Consider the following 13,246-nt stretch of genomic DNA (forward strand, 5'->3'; position numbering starts at 1 on the left):
AGATTGAAGGATTTCAAGTTGGGGATGAGGTTACAGGGGCAAACATACATGATAACACTGAGTTAATCATTGGGGTAAATATCAATAAAATGGTCAAACATAAGCTAGAGTGTTCTCATCACTGACATTTGTACTTGTTGGTACTTTCCCTGCCAAAGGTAGCTCGGGGAGAGTGCTCTGCTTGAACCTGCACTTTGAAATTTTGAATGTGAAGAAGTTATCAATTTTGACAATTATTCTAATATTCTTAATGCCATAATTGTTGAAATTCACTAGACTTACACTTGGTTAATGAATGGCTGCCAATACTGGAACTCTTGAATTGAGCACCTTTGGTAAAGAAATAAGTAACTTCACAGAAGAAGAATGAGACCTTTCAAATCTTTGAAGATGATGAGCCATTCAATTAAGTACATAAGAAATAGGAGCAGAAGTGGCCCATCTGGCCTGTTGAGGCCATTCAATTAGATTATACCTGTTCCCATAGCCCTCAATTCCCTTATTAGTCAAAAATCTTGTGTTTGAATATATTCAATGAGGCAGCCTCTGCCTGCTTCTTTGGGTTGACAATTTCACAGATTCACTGCTCTCTGGAAGAAATGACATGCCTCAACTTTACACAATTGCCACCTCTCCACAATCCCTTGATAGTCTGCTGCGAGGCAAGCCCTGATCTTGGAAAATTAATCTGCTTCCTCAACATTTTCCAGGAATAGTGAAAGGCACTTCCTGGTTTCACTAATATTGATCTATTTTTAAGTCAATGCATCCACCGCAGGCTCCTCTGACAGAGGAAACCATTTATATGCATCCATCTTTCTGGACTTTCTTGAGTGGGTTATACTTTAACCTCAAGGCAGCAAAAAAAAGGTTAATGTAACCTATCTTGATAATTTACCCTATTAAATCTGCATCCAATTATAGTTGAATTCTGACTACGCAACAAAACATTTAAAGTTAGAAACTTCAAGTGATTTCAATACAGTGCCTGAACAGACTTCCTTTGTTTAAACTTCACTGCTCAATGGTCCGGTGACCTTGTATATAAAGCAGTCTAGAGCTACAGTCTCCCCTTCGAGGTTCATCTTGCAGAGAGACAAGACCTCTTAGAGGACATATTAGTTTATTAAAGCTGCCTTATACTCGCACTGCTGGTGTGGTTATTGTCAGTACAGACAATATCTGGCAGACATCAGATAGCTACTGTGAATAATAATAAAAGTCCTACCGACCAACCAACCGTGAGGATCACACCCATTTTATCTTGCAACAGGTTTGGGGGTTGCTTACCCAATGAGCATGCAACTGGAGTCATTTCGAAGTTGCCTTGCACTAAGTACTGTGCCGTCTGGTAACATGGCTTTTGTGGATTTAAAACATGTATCTGACTGATGTCTACATAGAATTGAAGGAGCAGAACAGGAAATGCTTTGAATCATCAGATCAAGGGAAATTGCAAAAGTGGTGTGTTGGAATATTTAATGAGCGATTAGGAAAGCCCAGTTGAAAACTGGGGTAAGCACAGAAAAAAGGAAATGATTCAGATTTGATTTATGTCTCCTTTGAGTTCCTGTAAACAGCAGATTGATAAAGGAATGTTGGCCAAATTACTGACAAGGAAGTAAGCTGGGACGAGCTGTGGGCCACTGACAACACAGTATCTCGTAGATTTAATGCTGCATTCACATCAGCACTGTCCTCAAAATGGCAAAAAAGCGCATCACAGAGATCAAATGCCTGCACGTTTTTTTTCTCTCTGCTTTAGCGGGATCAAGAGTGAAATAAAATGGAGATTTCATTCTGATGTATTATTGCTGGTCATTGTACATTATGTTATATGATCCTTCCTTAGGATATTCCTTCAACCTGGGATCTTGCTGTATATTATGTTCTTATCACCAAGCACATTTTCTGCAGCCTTGTATCAAAAGTAAATGTTAGAAAACCATAAAATTATAAGACTTAAAGAGGAATTAGGCCATTTGGCCCATCATATTTGGTCTGCATTCAAAACACGGCTGAGGTATTTTTCCTTTTAACCCTATTCTCACCATAACATTTGATGCCCTTACTAATCAAGATCCTATCAACCTCTGCTTGCAATCTGTCAGTCTCTACAGTCATCTACAATGACAGTCTCTACAGTCATTTGTGGCAACAAAAAACACATAGATTCATCACCTTCTGGCTGAAGAAACTTCTCTTCATCTCTGTTTTGAGGGGACATCCTTTTCGTCTGGGACAGCCATTCTCCCGCTGCTTGAAACATATTCTCCACGTCCACTCTATCAAGCTATTTCAATACTCGCTGTTTCCATGAGATTCCCTCTTTCCTTCAAACTCCAGCAAATGCAGGTCCACAGCTTTCGAATCCTCTTCATTTGTTGTCCTCTCATCCCTGGGATCATTCTCACATCCCTCCTCTGGACCCAGCACATCCTTCCTTAGATATGGGGCCCAAAACTGCTCGCAATATTTCCCGTGCTCCGACCAACACCTTGTAAAACCTCAGCCTTTACTTTCATATTGTCCTCTTGGAATGAATGCTAGCATTACATTTGCCTTCTTTACTACTGACTCAACCTAAAGTTAACCTTTAGACAATCCTGCACTGGACTCCTTAGTCCCTTTGGACCTCTGATTTCTGAATTCTATCCCCATTTAGAAAATAGACTACTTTTTTATTCCTTTTACCAATGTGCATAATCATACACTTAACTGCACTGTATTCCATCTGCCATATATCCAAGTCCTTCTGCAGACTCCTTACATCATCAACACTACCCACCCCTCTATCTTTGTATTATCTGCAAACTTGGCCACAAAGATATTAATACCACCATCAAACCAAGTAAAAAGTAGCAAACGCAATACGGACCCCTGTGAAACACCACAAGTCCATGACAGCCAGCCAAAAAGGTCTACATTAAAAAAAAAACAATACCCCTGATGTCTCCGCTAAACTTTCTTCCCATCACTGGTGCTTGCTATTCCTGCTCTGGGAAGAAGGTGTTGGCTCATCTTCAGCTTTCAGCGGCCTGGGCTCCCAGGCTGGAAGGGCCTGTTATCATGCCATATCTTAAAAATATAATTACCTTTCAGGTATTCTGCACACGTGGCTTCACTGCTTTGTTTGCCTTCTTTACTTTTAATGTGTTCCATGGCAAGTTTTGGCTGGTCTTTGGGGCTTTTGCTTGGGAGCATGGGCTGCTGGGAGCTTTTGCTCAATGAGTCAGGTTTCTTAGGCATGGCCTGAGGAAAGCCAAACATCAATAGAGATGAGAAGAACAGAAGCCCAGCGCAAAGGAGGAAGCCAGCCCACCATGCACCAATCCATCGTGGATCATCTGGGGCGATGTCCAATTTTGCTGAAAGACAAAATTATAACAGATTTAAACAACAGAGAAGAATCCTACAGATTAGCACCATTCAAGAATATGACTGACATTGGTATAACGGGTAGAGTCACCTCCTTTGTAGACCTTAATTCAAAGGGTGGACAACATCAAGGCTAAAAATTTTAGTGCACCATAAAAGGTGCAGGCCTCAGTTTCCATTGCACAGCTGTTAAAATATTTGTGGATATAAATATATATACATATACATGGGTCAATGTCAGAGAAAGACAGGGAGGATGTTATTGACCCAGGGTCTGTTATAGGGGGGCAATCAGGCAAGTGGCAGTGAAGAGGTAGGTTGGGTGAGGCACGGTGGGGGTTATGGGAAAAATGAACGATGTGATCAGCATGTTGGTGGAGAGGACAATTGGGTAACAATCAGGTGGATAGATCAGAGATTGGACCCTCCATGAAGATCTTGGAGGGCCTACTTGAAGATCAGGGAGGACCAGGGCATCAGAGTGTGGTGGTACACAACCAGCCTACTGCAGGAGACAACCTCTATACCTGCAGGAGTGTAAGGGGTCAGGACAACACCTGGCCGGCTGCCAATCAGTCGGCCTGAATGGATCAAGCCCCACCCGGTCGGGTATCAATCACCCTATGGGATATAAGCCTGTGCCAGCCTCCCGAGGCCTCACACTGAGTTACTGCAGCCACAGCCGGCTTGTCTTTGTGGAGGTTTTTGAGGATTAGTCTTTACCTTGTGTGTGTCTGATTCTGTCTAACAGCGCCCCATACAGAGCGTCAGAGGAATTTGGTGGGTAATGAAAGGTTCACAGCCTCAAGGTCAATTGGTGGAGGATGGGTGTGAGCTTTCAGTCAGTGAGTAGTTCAGGGCTTTAGGTACAATCAGATAGAACAGCCATTCTCAACCTAATTTTGGCTATAACCTCCTTAGGACTCTGCTCACACTTTATGGGCCCCCTTCCCTGTGAAGCAGTCAAGTTTAGTTGTTTTTTTCTATACTTCTCTCCTATGGATTACATAAAACAATATGATTTCAGACTTAAATGTGCTGTGGCTAGGCAGAGGAGGGTGGTGGTAGAGGGTGATTGGTCGGGTCTTTGGTCTAGGAAGAAGTGAAGTGTGTTCAGATTTTTTGTATGGGGGATATCCTCCACCACCACCCTCCTCCGCCTGGCAAACTTGTCCTCACTCTAAATAACTTCTCATTTAACTCGTATCACTTCATCCAAATTGGAGGAGTAGCCTTGGGTACCTGATGGGTCCCAGCTATGCCTGCCTGTTTGTGGCCTTTGTGGAGCAATCTGTACTGCAAGCCTACACAGGCAAAGCCCCTCAACTCTTCTTCCAGTATATATATCGATGACTACATCTGGGGCTGCCTCATGCACCCCCAATGAGCTTGTCAACTTCATCCACTTTGCATCCAACTTCCACCCTGATCTCAAATTCACCTGGTCCATCTCTGATAACACTTGCCCCTTCCTGGATCTCTCTGTCTCCATCTCAGGAGACAAGCTTTCCATCCACATATATTACAAACCCTCCAACTCCTACAACTACCTGGACTAGAGTTCCTCACAACCTGTCCCCTGCAAAGATTCCATTCCCTTCTCTCAATTTCTCCATCTCTGCTGCATCTGTTCCCAAGATGAGGTTTTCCAGTCCAAAGCTTCCAAAATGTCTGCCTTCTTCCACAAATGTGGCTTTCCCTCCACCACCATCAACTCAGCCCTCACCCGCATCTCTACCATTTCCCGCTCATCTGCCCTGGCCCCCTCTGCTCCCAGATGCAACAGACAAACATAGAATCCCCCTCATCCTCATCTATCACCCTACTGGCCACCACATCTATTGGAATTTTCGGCACCTACTGCAGGATCCCACCACCAGACACATTTTTCCTTCTCCTCCCTTCTTGGCCTTCCGCAGGGACCAGTCCCTCCATTATTCCCTTGTGCACTCATCCCTCCCCACCCATTGCCAATGTCCCCCACCCCCACTCCCCCGGCACCTTCCCCTATGCCTGCAGGAAGTACAACACTGGCGCCCACACCTCCTCACTCACACGGTCCAGTGCCACGAACAGGCCTTTCACGTGAAATAACACTTCACTTGAAGATCCGTTCCTATTTACTGCCTCCGGTGCACCCATTGTGGCATTCTCTACATCAGAAAGACTGCCCACAGACTGGGAAATCACTTCGCTCAGCACCTCTGCTCCGTTCACAACCACAGTGACCTTCCAGTAGCCAACTATTTCAAATCTGAATCATGCTCCCAGACTCACCTGTCTGTCCATATCCTGTCCCATCCTGACCACCCTCACATTGGAGGAACAACACTTTAACTTCCATCTGGACACCCTCCAGCCACATGGCGTTAACATTGATTTTTCTGATTTCTACTAAACCTGCTTACCTTTTCTTTCCTCTCCCCCTTTCCTGTCTTTCCAGAACCTCCACCCACCCAGCCATCCCTCCTCCCCCTTTTTGTTGCTGTCCCCTCTCTCCTTTCACCACCTATCATCTCCTTCCTTTGCCATCCCCTTCCCTCACTCTTTTGTTCGGATACCTGCCGACATTTTCTCATACCTTGATGAATGGCTCAAGCTCCAAAGGTCAGTTATGTAATTTTACCTTTGCTACATAAAGGACACTATTTGACCTGCTGGCCTTCTCCAGCATCTTGTGTTTTTACTTCAACCATGGTGTCTGCAGATTTTCAGGATTTTTTTGCCATATACCTGTAATTCAGAGGCCTTTGCTATCAAAGTCTGTATAAGCCTTACCTCTTTGTAACTGATTCAAGTAGGTTGGTGATTCTTTCTCAACTTCAATAAACCTGGTCTGGAAACAATGTTGCTTTAGAAATAAACCAAATTAATGGCTTGGATTTAAAACACAAAGATCTGCAGAGACTGTGGTTGAAGTAAAAACACACAATGCCGGAGAAACTCAGCAGGTCAAACAGTGTCCTTTATATTGCAAAGGTAAAGATACATAACCAACATTTCGGGTTTGACCCCTTCATCATGGACCCTTTTCCTTGGGAGCTTATAATTGGCAGATCTCATGCAAATTTTATATTCCAAGACTAGATGATTTCAAAACTTTTCACGTAAGGTCAGACTTGCGATGTTTGTGAAAGCATTTTTGCCTAAGATGTTGTGTAAATTTAGCAGGAGGAAAAAGAGACTTTATTTCTTGCATTGTCAGGGGGGAGGACATCCTAACACTCAGAATATCTGGTCTCAAGCAATCATTATAATGGCAGGAGAAAGATCACTCATTGGAATGAGTTACTCTTTACAACACAATTTGTAACCCTCCACTTTGCATCCTTCTACAATATTATCAACTGACCTGTGTCAATGAAGATTGCATCCACATAAATTGTTGTAAACAGGGATCCCAGCATGAAGCCAAATGCAGGACCAAACAGCATGGTGGTAAACAGGACCCCTGTTCAAAGAAAAAAAACATCAAAAGTCACCACTGATTGAGACCTGCGCCACCTTAACAACCTGCAAGACTCCTGATCCCTTTTACTTAAAAAAAAATTTAATCGCATCTCCATCTAAACTGTCGAAGCTATGAAGCAAAAGTAAACGCAATCAAAATTTTGTTCAAAATTATTTTAAGAGATTCTTGGCACTTTAGCTCTTTTCTAAATTGTACGATAAATTACGTCAAAGCCTGTGAAAGGATAGAGAAAAAGCAAGTTATTCAATATTACGCATTTCTTCTGCTAAATTGAACAAATGGAAGGGACTGAAAAACCAGCATATTTGAATATCACAAATGAATAAATAACCAGACTGTATTGGATGTCAACCCCATGAATTTCTGTTATGTTGTGGAGGCTATGTTAATTGAACAATATTTATTTGTTGAATGGAACTTGGCTGAACGTTACTGAATTGATGCGCAACCCCACCAAAACTACTAAATGGCAGCCAACAATAAAGAGTTGGTGTGGCATATGGTACTTAAAATCAGCAATCTGCAAGGAGTTGTGAATTGGAAAGGTTCCATAGATTTACATAATCTATGAATTTTATCATATAAAAATTTGCTCAACCTTTCTTTTCAACTCTGAAAAGGCCTAGTAGAAACATTTAATGCTGTACATCAACGTTGGCTCAGTTTTAGTCCTCTTTGGTCATTGAATTGAATTGGAATATTTTGTGCACCAAAATACAATGAAAAGCTTTGTCTTGCATGCCATCCAGGCAGGTCAACCCTTATTAAGGACAGGAGGTCATGCAATATTCAAATTAGAGTGCAGGGTATAGTGTTCATAGGATGTAGTGCAGGTTATAGCAGGAGAAATAGATGGAAATTGTGGAGGGGAGGCTGATTTCCTAACTTTCCACTGTTTAATGCGACCTTGGTTAGTGCCATTGCATAGCAAACAGATACTTCCTATGGCCCATCACTAAAAATTGGTAAGTGATACTGGGGTCTCATCCTTAGCCTTTTGGGGAACAGCATCATTTATGTGATCTTATGTCCATCGCGTTAACGTGGTTGGAGCAGGTTGAGTCATTGGTGATGCTCACTCCCAGGAACTTGAAACGCGACATCATCTCGATCTCAGCACCAGTGATACAGACAAGGACGTGTGCCTACCTGCCCCCACTCATCCCATCCCACTCATGCCCCGCTAGCTCAAGAAACCCAAATACAAAAATCAAGACGTCATTCCAGGGCTGTAAATAGAAAGCCTCCCTGCTCTCCTAGATCCAATGGAAATATAAAGAAGGAAAGAGATAAATCCTTGCATCCTTGAAAATATTTATTTCACCATCCACTCTCCCAAAACAACTGCCTGATTATTAACTCACTAGAATGAGTGGGAGCTCTGTTGAGTGCAGACTGGCTGTTACATTTCCTGAATATTAGCAGCAATAATGCAAAACGCCTCAACTATCTCACATTCTCTCTAGAATTATAGTCAATCCAACCCCATTCATCAAGCTACACTTTGGCAGCCACTTCTCAGCAAATCAAACATTGGTGAGGACGTTCACTGGGGTCGGTGCCGGAGGGGTTGAGCATCCGCAGGCATTGCACCCCCCCCATGCAAGGTTCCGTGCCCACATACGGTGGCGGCCGTCACTTGCCGACAGAATTGCTCCCACCCCCTCCCACATCACTAGCATCTAACTTGATGCACGCTGGTGACTCTCTAGCCGCCCCCGGCCGCGTCACTAGCATGCGTCAAGTGTCAGTAGCGTCTAGTGACGCTGGATGCAATAAAAGCAGCACCCTCATCTCCCAAGTCAGAGGTGCGGCAGGTAGGTCCCGGCACCCAACAGCACCCCCCATCCCCCTGATGAGCTGTCCCCCCTCTAACATGCTAATGCCCCCATCGAACATTCGTTCTGGCACCAACCCTGGTATTCGCTATCATCATCAGTGTGCCAGAGTCGCCTTTGTCTCCTTGAAGACTAGGACCTCAAGCCCAGAACATTCTGCATAGGTAGCAGTGATCCCGACTTTCTTAAATGCTTCAAAGATATGAATTACCTACTGCAAGTACCCCAGGGAACTCGAAAGGCAGAGGAAATACTATCTCTGCAAAATCCCCCATGTCCACTGGCAGGACTCACTACTCACCCAGAGTAACCTGAGCATTCAATCAATTCCAGTGGGCTGGTCATATCACTCAGTGGAGGTGATTGGAGGACTTTCTCAAATGTGACTTGGTAAATATGACATCCCTGTGATCTTGTGGGGATCCTGGCCCTTGACTGCGCAAAAGGGGGCATTCAAAGTGACACGAGGAGCTTCCAGATCCTTTATCCAAAGTTCTCGAGGTCAAAGAGAAAGCCAAGAAGTGCACGCCTTCTCTCAAACTACTCACCTTTTGGCCCCTTCTAGCAACTCCTCCCTCAGTTTTGTTAAATCTGGGGTCAACATTGGTAGCATCAACACTCAAAACCCAGGTTAGAGCAAAAAAAAATTCAGAGAAAAATATATAAACATGTGGTTCGTAGAAGATGACTTCCTGCACTTTCAACTTTCAAAGGTATGCTCGACATCACAGCATTTCTTAATCCCAAGTCCACCACTCTGAGAAACGATGAAAATCAGAACAAGTGTCTCAACAATAAGCATGAGGCTGAGAAACAAATTTAGGCCATTCAGCTCATCGTGTTGCATCTAAATCATGGCTGATGCAATTTTCCTCTCACTCCCATTCTCCTGCCTTCTCCCACAACCTTGGATGCCATCATTATCAAGAAGCTTTCAACCTCTGCTTTAAATCTACCCAATGACCAGGCCTCCACAGCTGCCTGTATCAACAGGTTTCACAGATTCACTGTTATATGGAGACAACCTTTTATCATGATCCTAGAATTTCCTTCTGCTGGAAACATCTGCATGTCTACTTGATCCAGCCCTTTCAATATTCAGTACATTTCAATGAAATCCACCCTTCTAAACTGCAATGAGCACAGGTTTGAGCCATGACCCTCCTCATATGTTAACCCTCTCCACAATGCCAGCAATCTCCCCTTAGATACAAGGCCCAACACCACTCACAATACTCCATATGTGGTCTGACTAACATCTTACAAAGCCGCAGCATCATATCACTGTTTTTATATACTGGTCTTCTCAAAATGAGCGCTAACATTGCATGTGCCTTCTTTACTACTGACTTAATTTCCAAGTTGACCTTTTGGAAATACTACACGAGGACTCCTAAGTCCTTTGGACCTCCACTTTCTGAATTCTCTCCCTTGTTGGCCGCACAGCCATCAATTCCACCATCTATATCATTTATATGTAGCGTGAAAAGTAGCAGTTCCAACACCGAACCCTGCAGAACACCACTAGTCACTGGCAGCCAGCTAGAAAAAGCTCACTTTATTCCAACTCTTTGCTTTCTGCCAGTCAGTCATGCTTGTACCTTTCCCATAACACCATTGGCTCCTACCTTATTTACCACCCCATTTTGAGGTAGCTTGTCAAAGGCCTTGTTAAAAAAAACCAAGTAATCAACATCCACTGACTCCTTTATCTGTTCTGCTGTTCCTTAATTAAAGAATTAATCTTTTTCAGCTCTTTCTATGTGTGTGGAGTTTACACAAAACTTCTGTGCCCATGTGGTTTTCCTCCAGGCTTCCTGGTTTCTTCCCATATCCTAAAAATGTGCAGGGTGGTGGTTAAATTGCCTGTTTTGTATCATCAGTGTATTGAGGGTATGACAGATTATGTTGTGTTTGTATTGTGTATAGATATGATTTTGGGAGATAAATTGGGGCAGGTTTGTTAGTGTAGGTCACATACAAACACTTTAAAACAGATCTTATTTAAAATACTGGATGAAGCTCTGCTCATGCCAGACAGTCCAACGCCAAAAGCTTTGGAGAGTGCCCAAGAGACATCACTAACGGATTGTTGTTTACAAAAAGCCAACAGATGAAAGAACTTATTGGAGCCACAGGCTTCCTGGAGTGGAACTTGCTGTTCTAAGATGGTCATGTGGTTTTGCAAGTAGAGAGAGTAAAACAGGCTTTCTCTCATAGAGAGAGAGAGAGAGAGAGAGAGAGAGAGAGAGAGAGAGAGAGAGAGAGAGAGAGAGAGAGGGGGGGGAATTCAGTTCTGCAGTTTTACAGTCAGCAGCAGCAGCTGGGACTGGAACAGGACAAGCTGGCAAGTTTGTGGAAAACCCCATTTGGAAGATGGGTTGTGAGTACTTAGTTCAGCCAGGTCAAAGCCCTTGTGGTTCATGCAAGAGGAGAGTACTGACTGCCTAATGTTTCACTTGAAATAAGGAAAACAAAAAGGAACTCTGTAGTGACCTGAAAGAAAGAGGTTATCATCTGGAAAACCCTGATGGGGCAAGTTTCTTCGGCAAGACACTGAAGTGGCTGATTAAAAGAAATCAGTCTGGGTATCCAACATACAATGAACCCCTCTCTGAAAACCATCAAGAACCTTCCTGAGTGGTAACCATTTACCTTTCAAGCACCAAAGCCTGGTGAATTTTATAAATGTTAAATTCTGTGCACAGTATAAGAATTGCCTGCCACCAGTGAACTTGGAGGAATGAGAAGTGAGAATGGACTATGAATCAAATAACTTTTTCTGAACTTACACACACATTACATACATGTGCGATTAGAATTAGAAGGGGGTTAAGTTAGCTTAGTTAAGTTAATAGTGATAAGTTAAGGTATGATTCTGTTTTCATGTTTGAAGATAATTAAAAGCAACTTTTTGTTTAAGTCACCATTTGTCTTGGTGAATACCTATTGCCACTGGGTTTTGGAGTCCTCTGGGCTCGTAACAATGGAAATAGAGAAAGAGCAAAATAGATTTGGTTTGGATTAGTTAAAAAGAGGAAACTTGGTGGTTGTTGCAGTGGGTTAAAGGGCTGGTTTCAGAAACCTGACAGCTTGAATACACCTGAGGAGGTCTGATCTCGGAAGCTAAGCAAGCCCAGGCCTCGTCAGTACTTGGAGGGGAACACCAGGTGCTGTAGGTTTCTATGAGGGGCGCTGGACAAAGTAGCGACTCTCTGACTGCCTTACGATACACAAAAGTTAAAAAATGTCATGTATATTACATTCTAAATGCAGTGTTACGTGTCAATAATGAAACCTTTGCCTTTACTATCCTGTATCCCTCTGTGACTCCATGACAATTATGCGTTAAAGGCTTTGTCAGAGGCAAGGTACTTTGAACTCTAAATTACTTGCCTCTTTTATATATAATGAAAGCTTTGAAAAATACACTGAAGTGCATATAAATAAACCTGTTTGGATTTCAAGCCATATACAATAATATATATATTATATATATAAGTGATTAATTATTCAAAAATTCCAGCATAAATGTTTGACTGCTAAGTAATTTCCAGATATTAATATAGAGAACCCATCACAGCTGCATTAAAAACACTGCACGACAGGCATTCAGAGCAAAAAAATTTTTTTAACCAACTCTGACATAAATTAAATAAAGATTTCAGTATTTTGCAATAAATTGCACATTTCAGTTACCACTGTAAACTAAGCTACCAAAAGAAAGAAAGGGAGCATTAGACAATGTTGTCCTTAGCAGGAGCAGGAACATTAAATAAAAGCTGGCAGTTAGATTTATGCTGATGGATTTGGGGTTGAAACAGAATACACATGTGCAAGTTCCTTTTCCTGGTCAGTGCTGATCACACCTTAATTTCAGGAGATCTTGAGGTTTTTACACAAAGCAGCCTAAAGTCTGAGAGGAAATGGGACTCAAATATACATGATAAAAGTGTTATTCATACTGCATGGCATCATGTTCTACAGGGGGGAAATATAGTATAATTGCTATGCTACAGAGACACACATGCATCTGAGAAGTATTGAAATACACTTTAGTTCTATTGAACCAAATTGAAAAACTGCGAGTTAAAGCTACAATATAGCTGTGCATTTTAATTGAATCGATACCCATGAAGGTTTTAAATGCTCATTCTCGTCCAATTCAGTCCGGGGGTGTGCCTTTAAATCATACATATAGTCCAGGGCTCTCTGATTATAAGGAAGGCACTCTCATGCCTTTTAAATATTGTGCTTGCTTTTGCTCCAAGAAAATGGCATTTCAGCCCTAGTGGAATTAGTTTTATTGATTGGGTTAAATAAAATGTGTGAACATTTAATAGCATATGATGTAAAAAAGTTTATTTACATGACTATGTGACATTCATGATCCATGAACGATCTAAATTAAGAGTTCTACTGAATACTTCCAACAAAAGAGCTCACCATAAAAAATATACACATATTGCACAATTAAGAGTAGCAAAGAAATTAGCTGCACAGTGTGGCTGATTCTGTCTTGCTTTGAGAATTGAACTGCTTAAAGTTTAACAGGAAC

At 42.4% G+C, this 13,246-nt stretch overlaps 1 protein-coding gene across 2 annotated transcripts in view; it reads right to left on the reverse strand.

Moving 5' to 3' along the window:
• The window catches only part of LOC138739800 (solute carrier organic anion transporter family member 3A1-like), a 345,875-nt gene that overhangs the window by 94,239 nt on the left and 238,390 nt on the right, over positions 1–13,246 (reverse strand). For both annotated transcript variants that reach the window (XM_069892356.1, XM_069892360.1), the window contains exons 3-4: positions 6,731–6,829; positions 3,096–3,368 (exon numbers count right to left, since the gene is read on the reverse strand). In XM_069892356.1, the coding sequence (XP_069748457.1) occupies positions 3,096–3,368; positions 6,731–6,829 (372 nt within the window). The remainder of the gene's footprint in view (positions 1–3,095; positions 3,369–6,730; positions 6,830–13,246) is intronic.

This window comes from Narcine bancroftii, chromosome 1 (assembly GCF_036971445.1).
Source record: "Narcine bancroftii isolate sNarBan1 chromosome 1, sNarBan1.hap1, whole genome shotgun sequence".
In the NCBI taxonomy this organism is placed as follows: Eukaryota; Metazoa; Chordata; class Chondrichthyes; order Torpediniformes; family Narcinidae; genus Narcine; species Narcine bancroftii.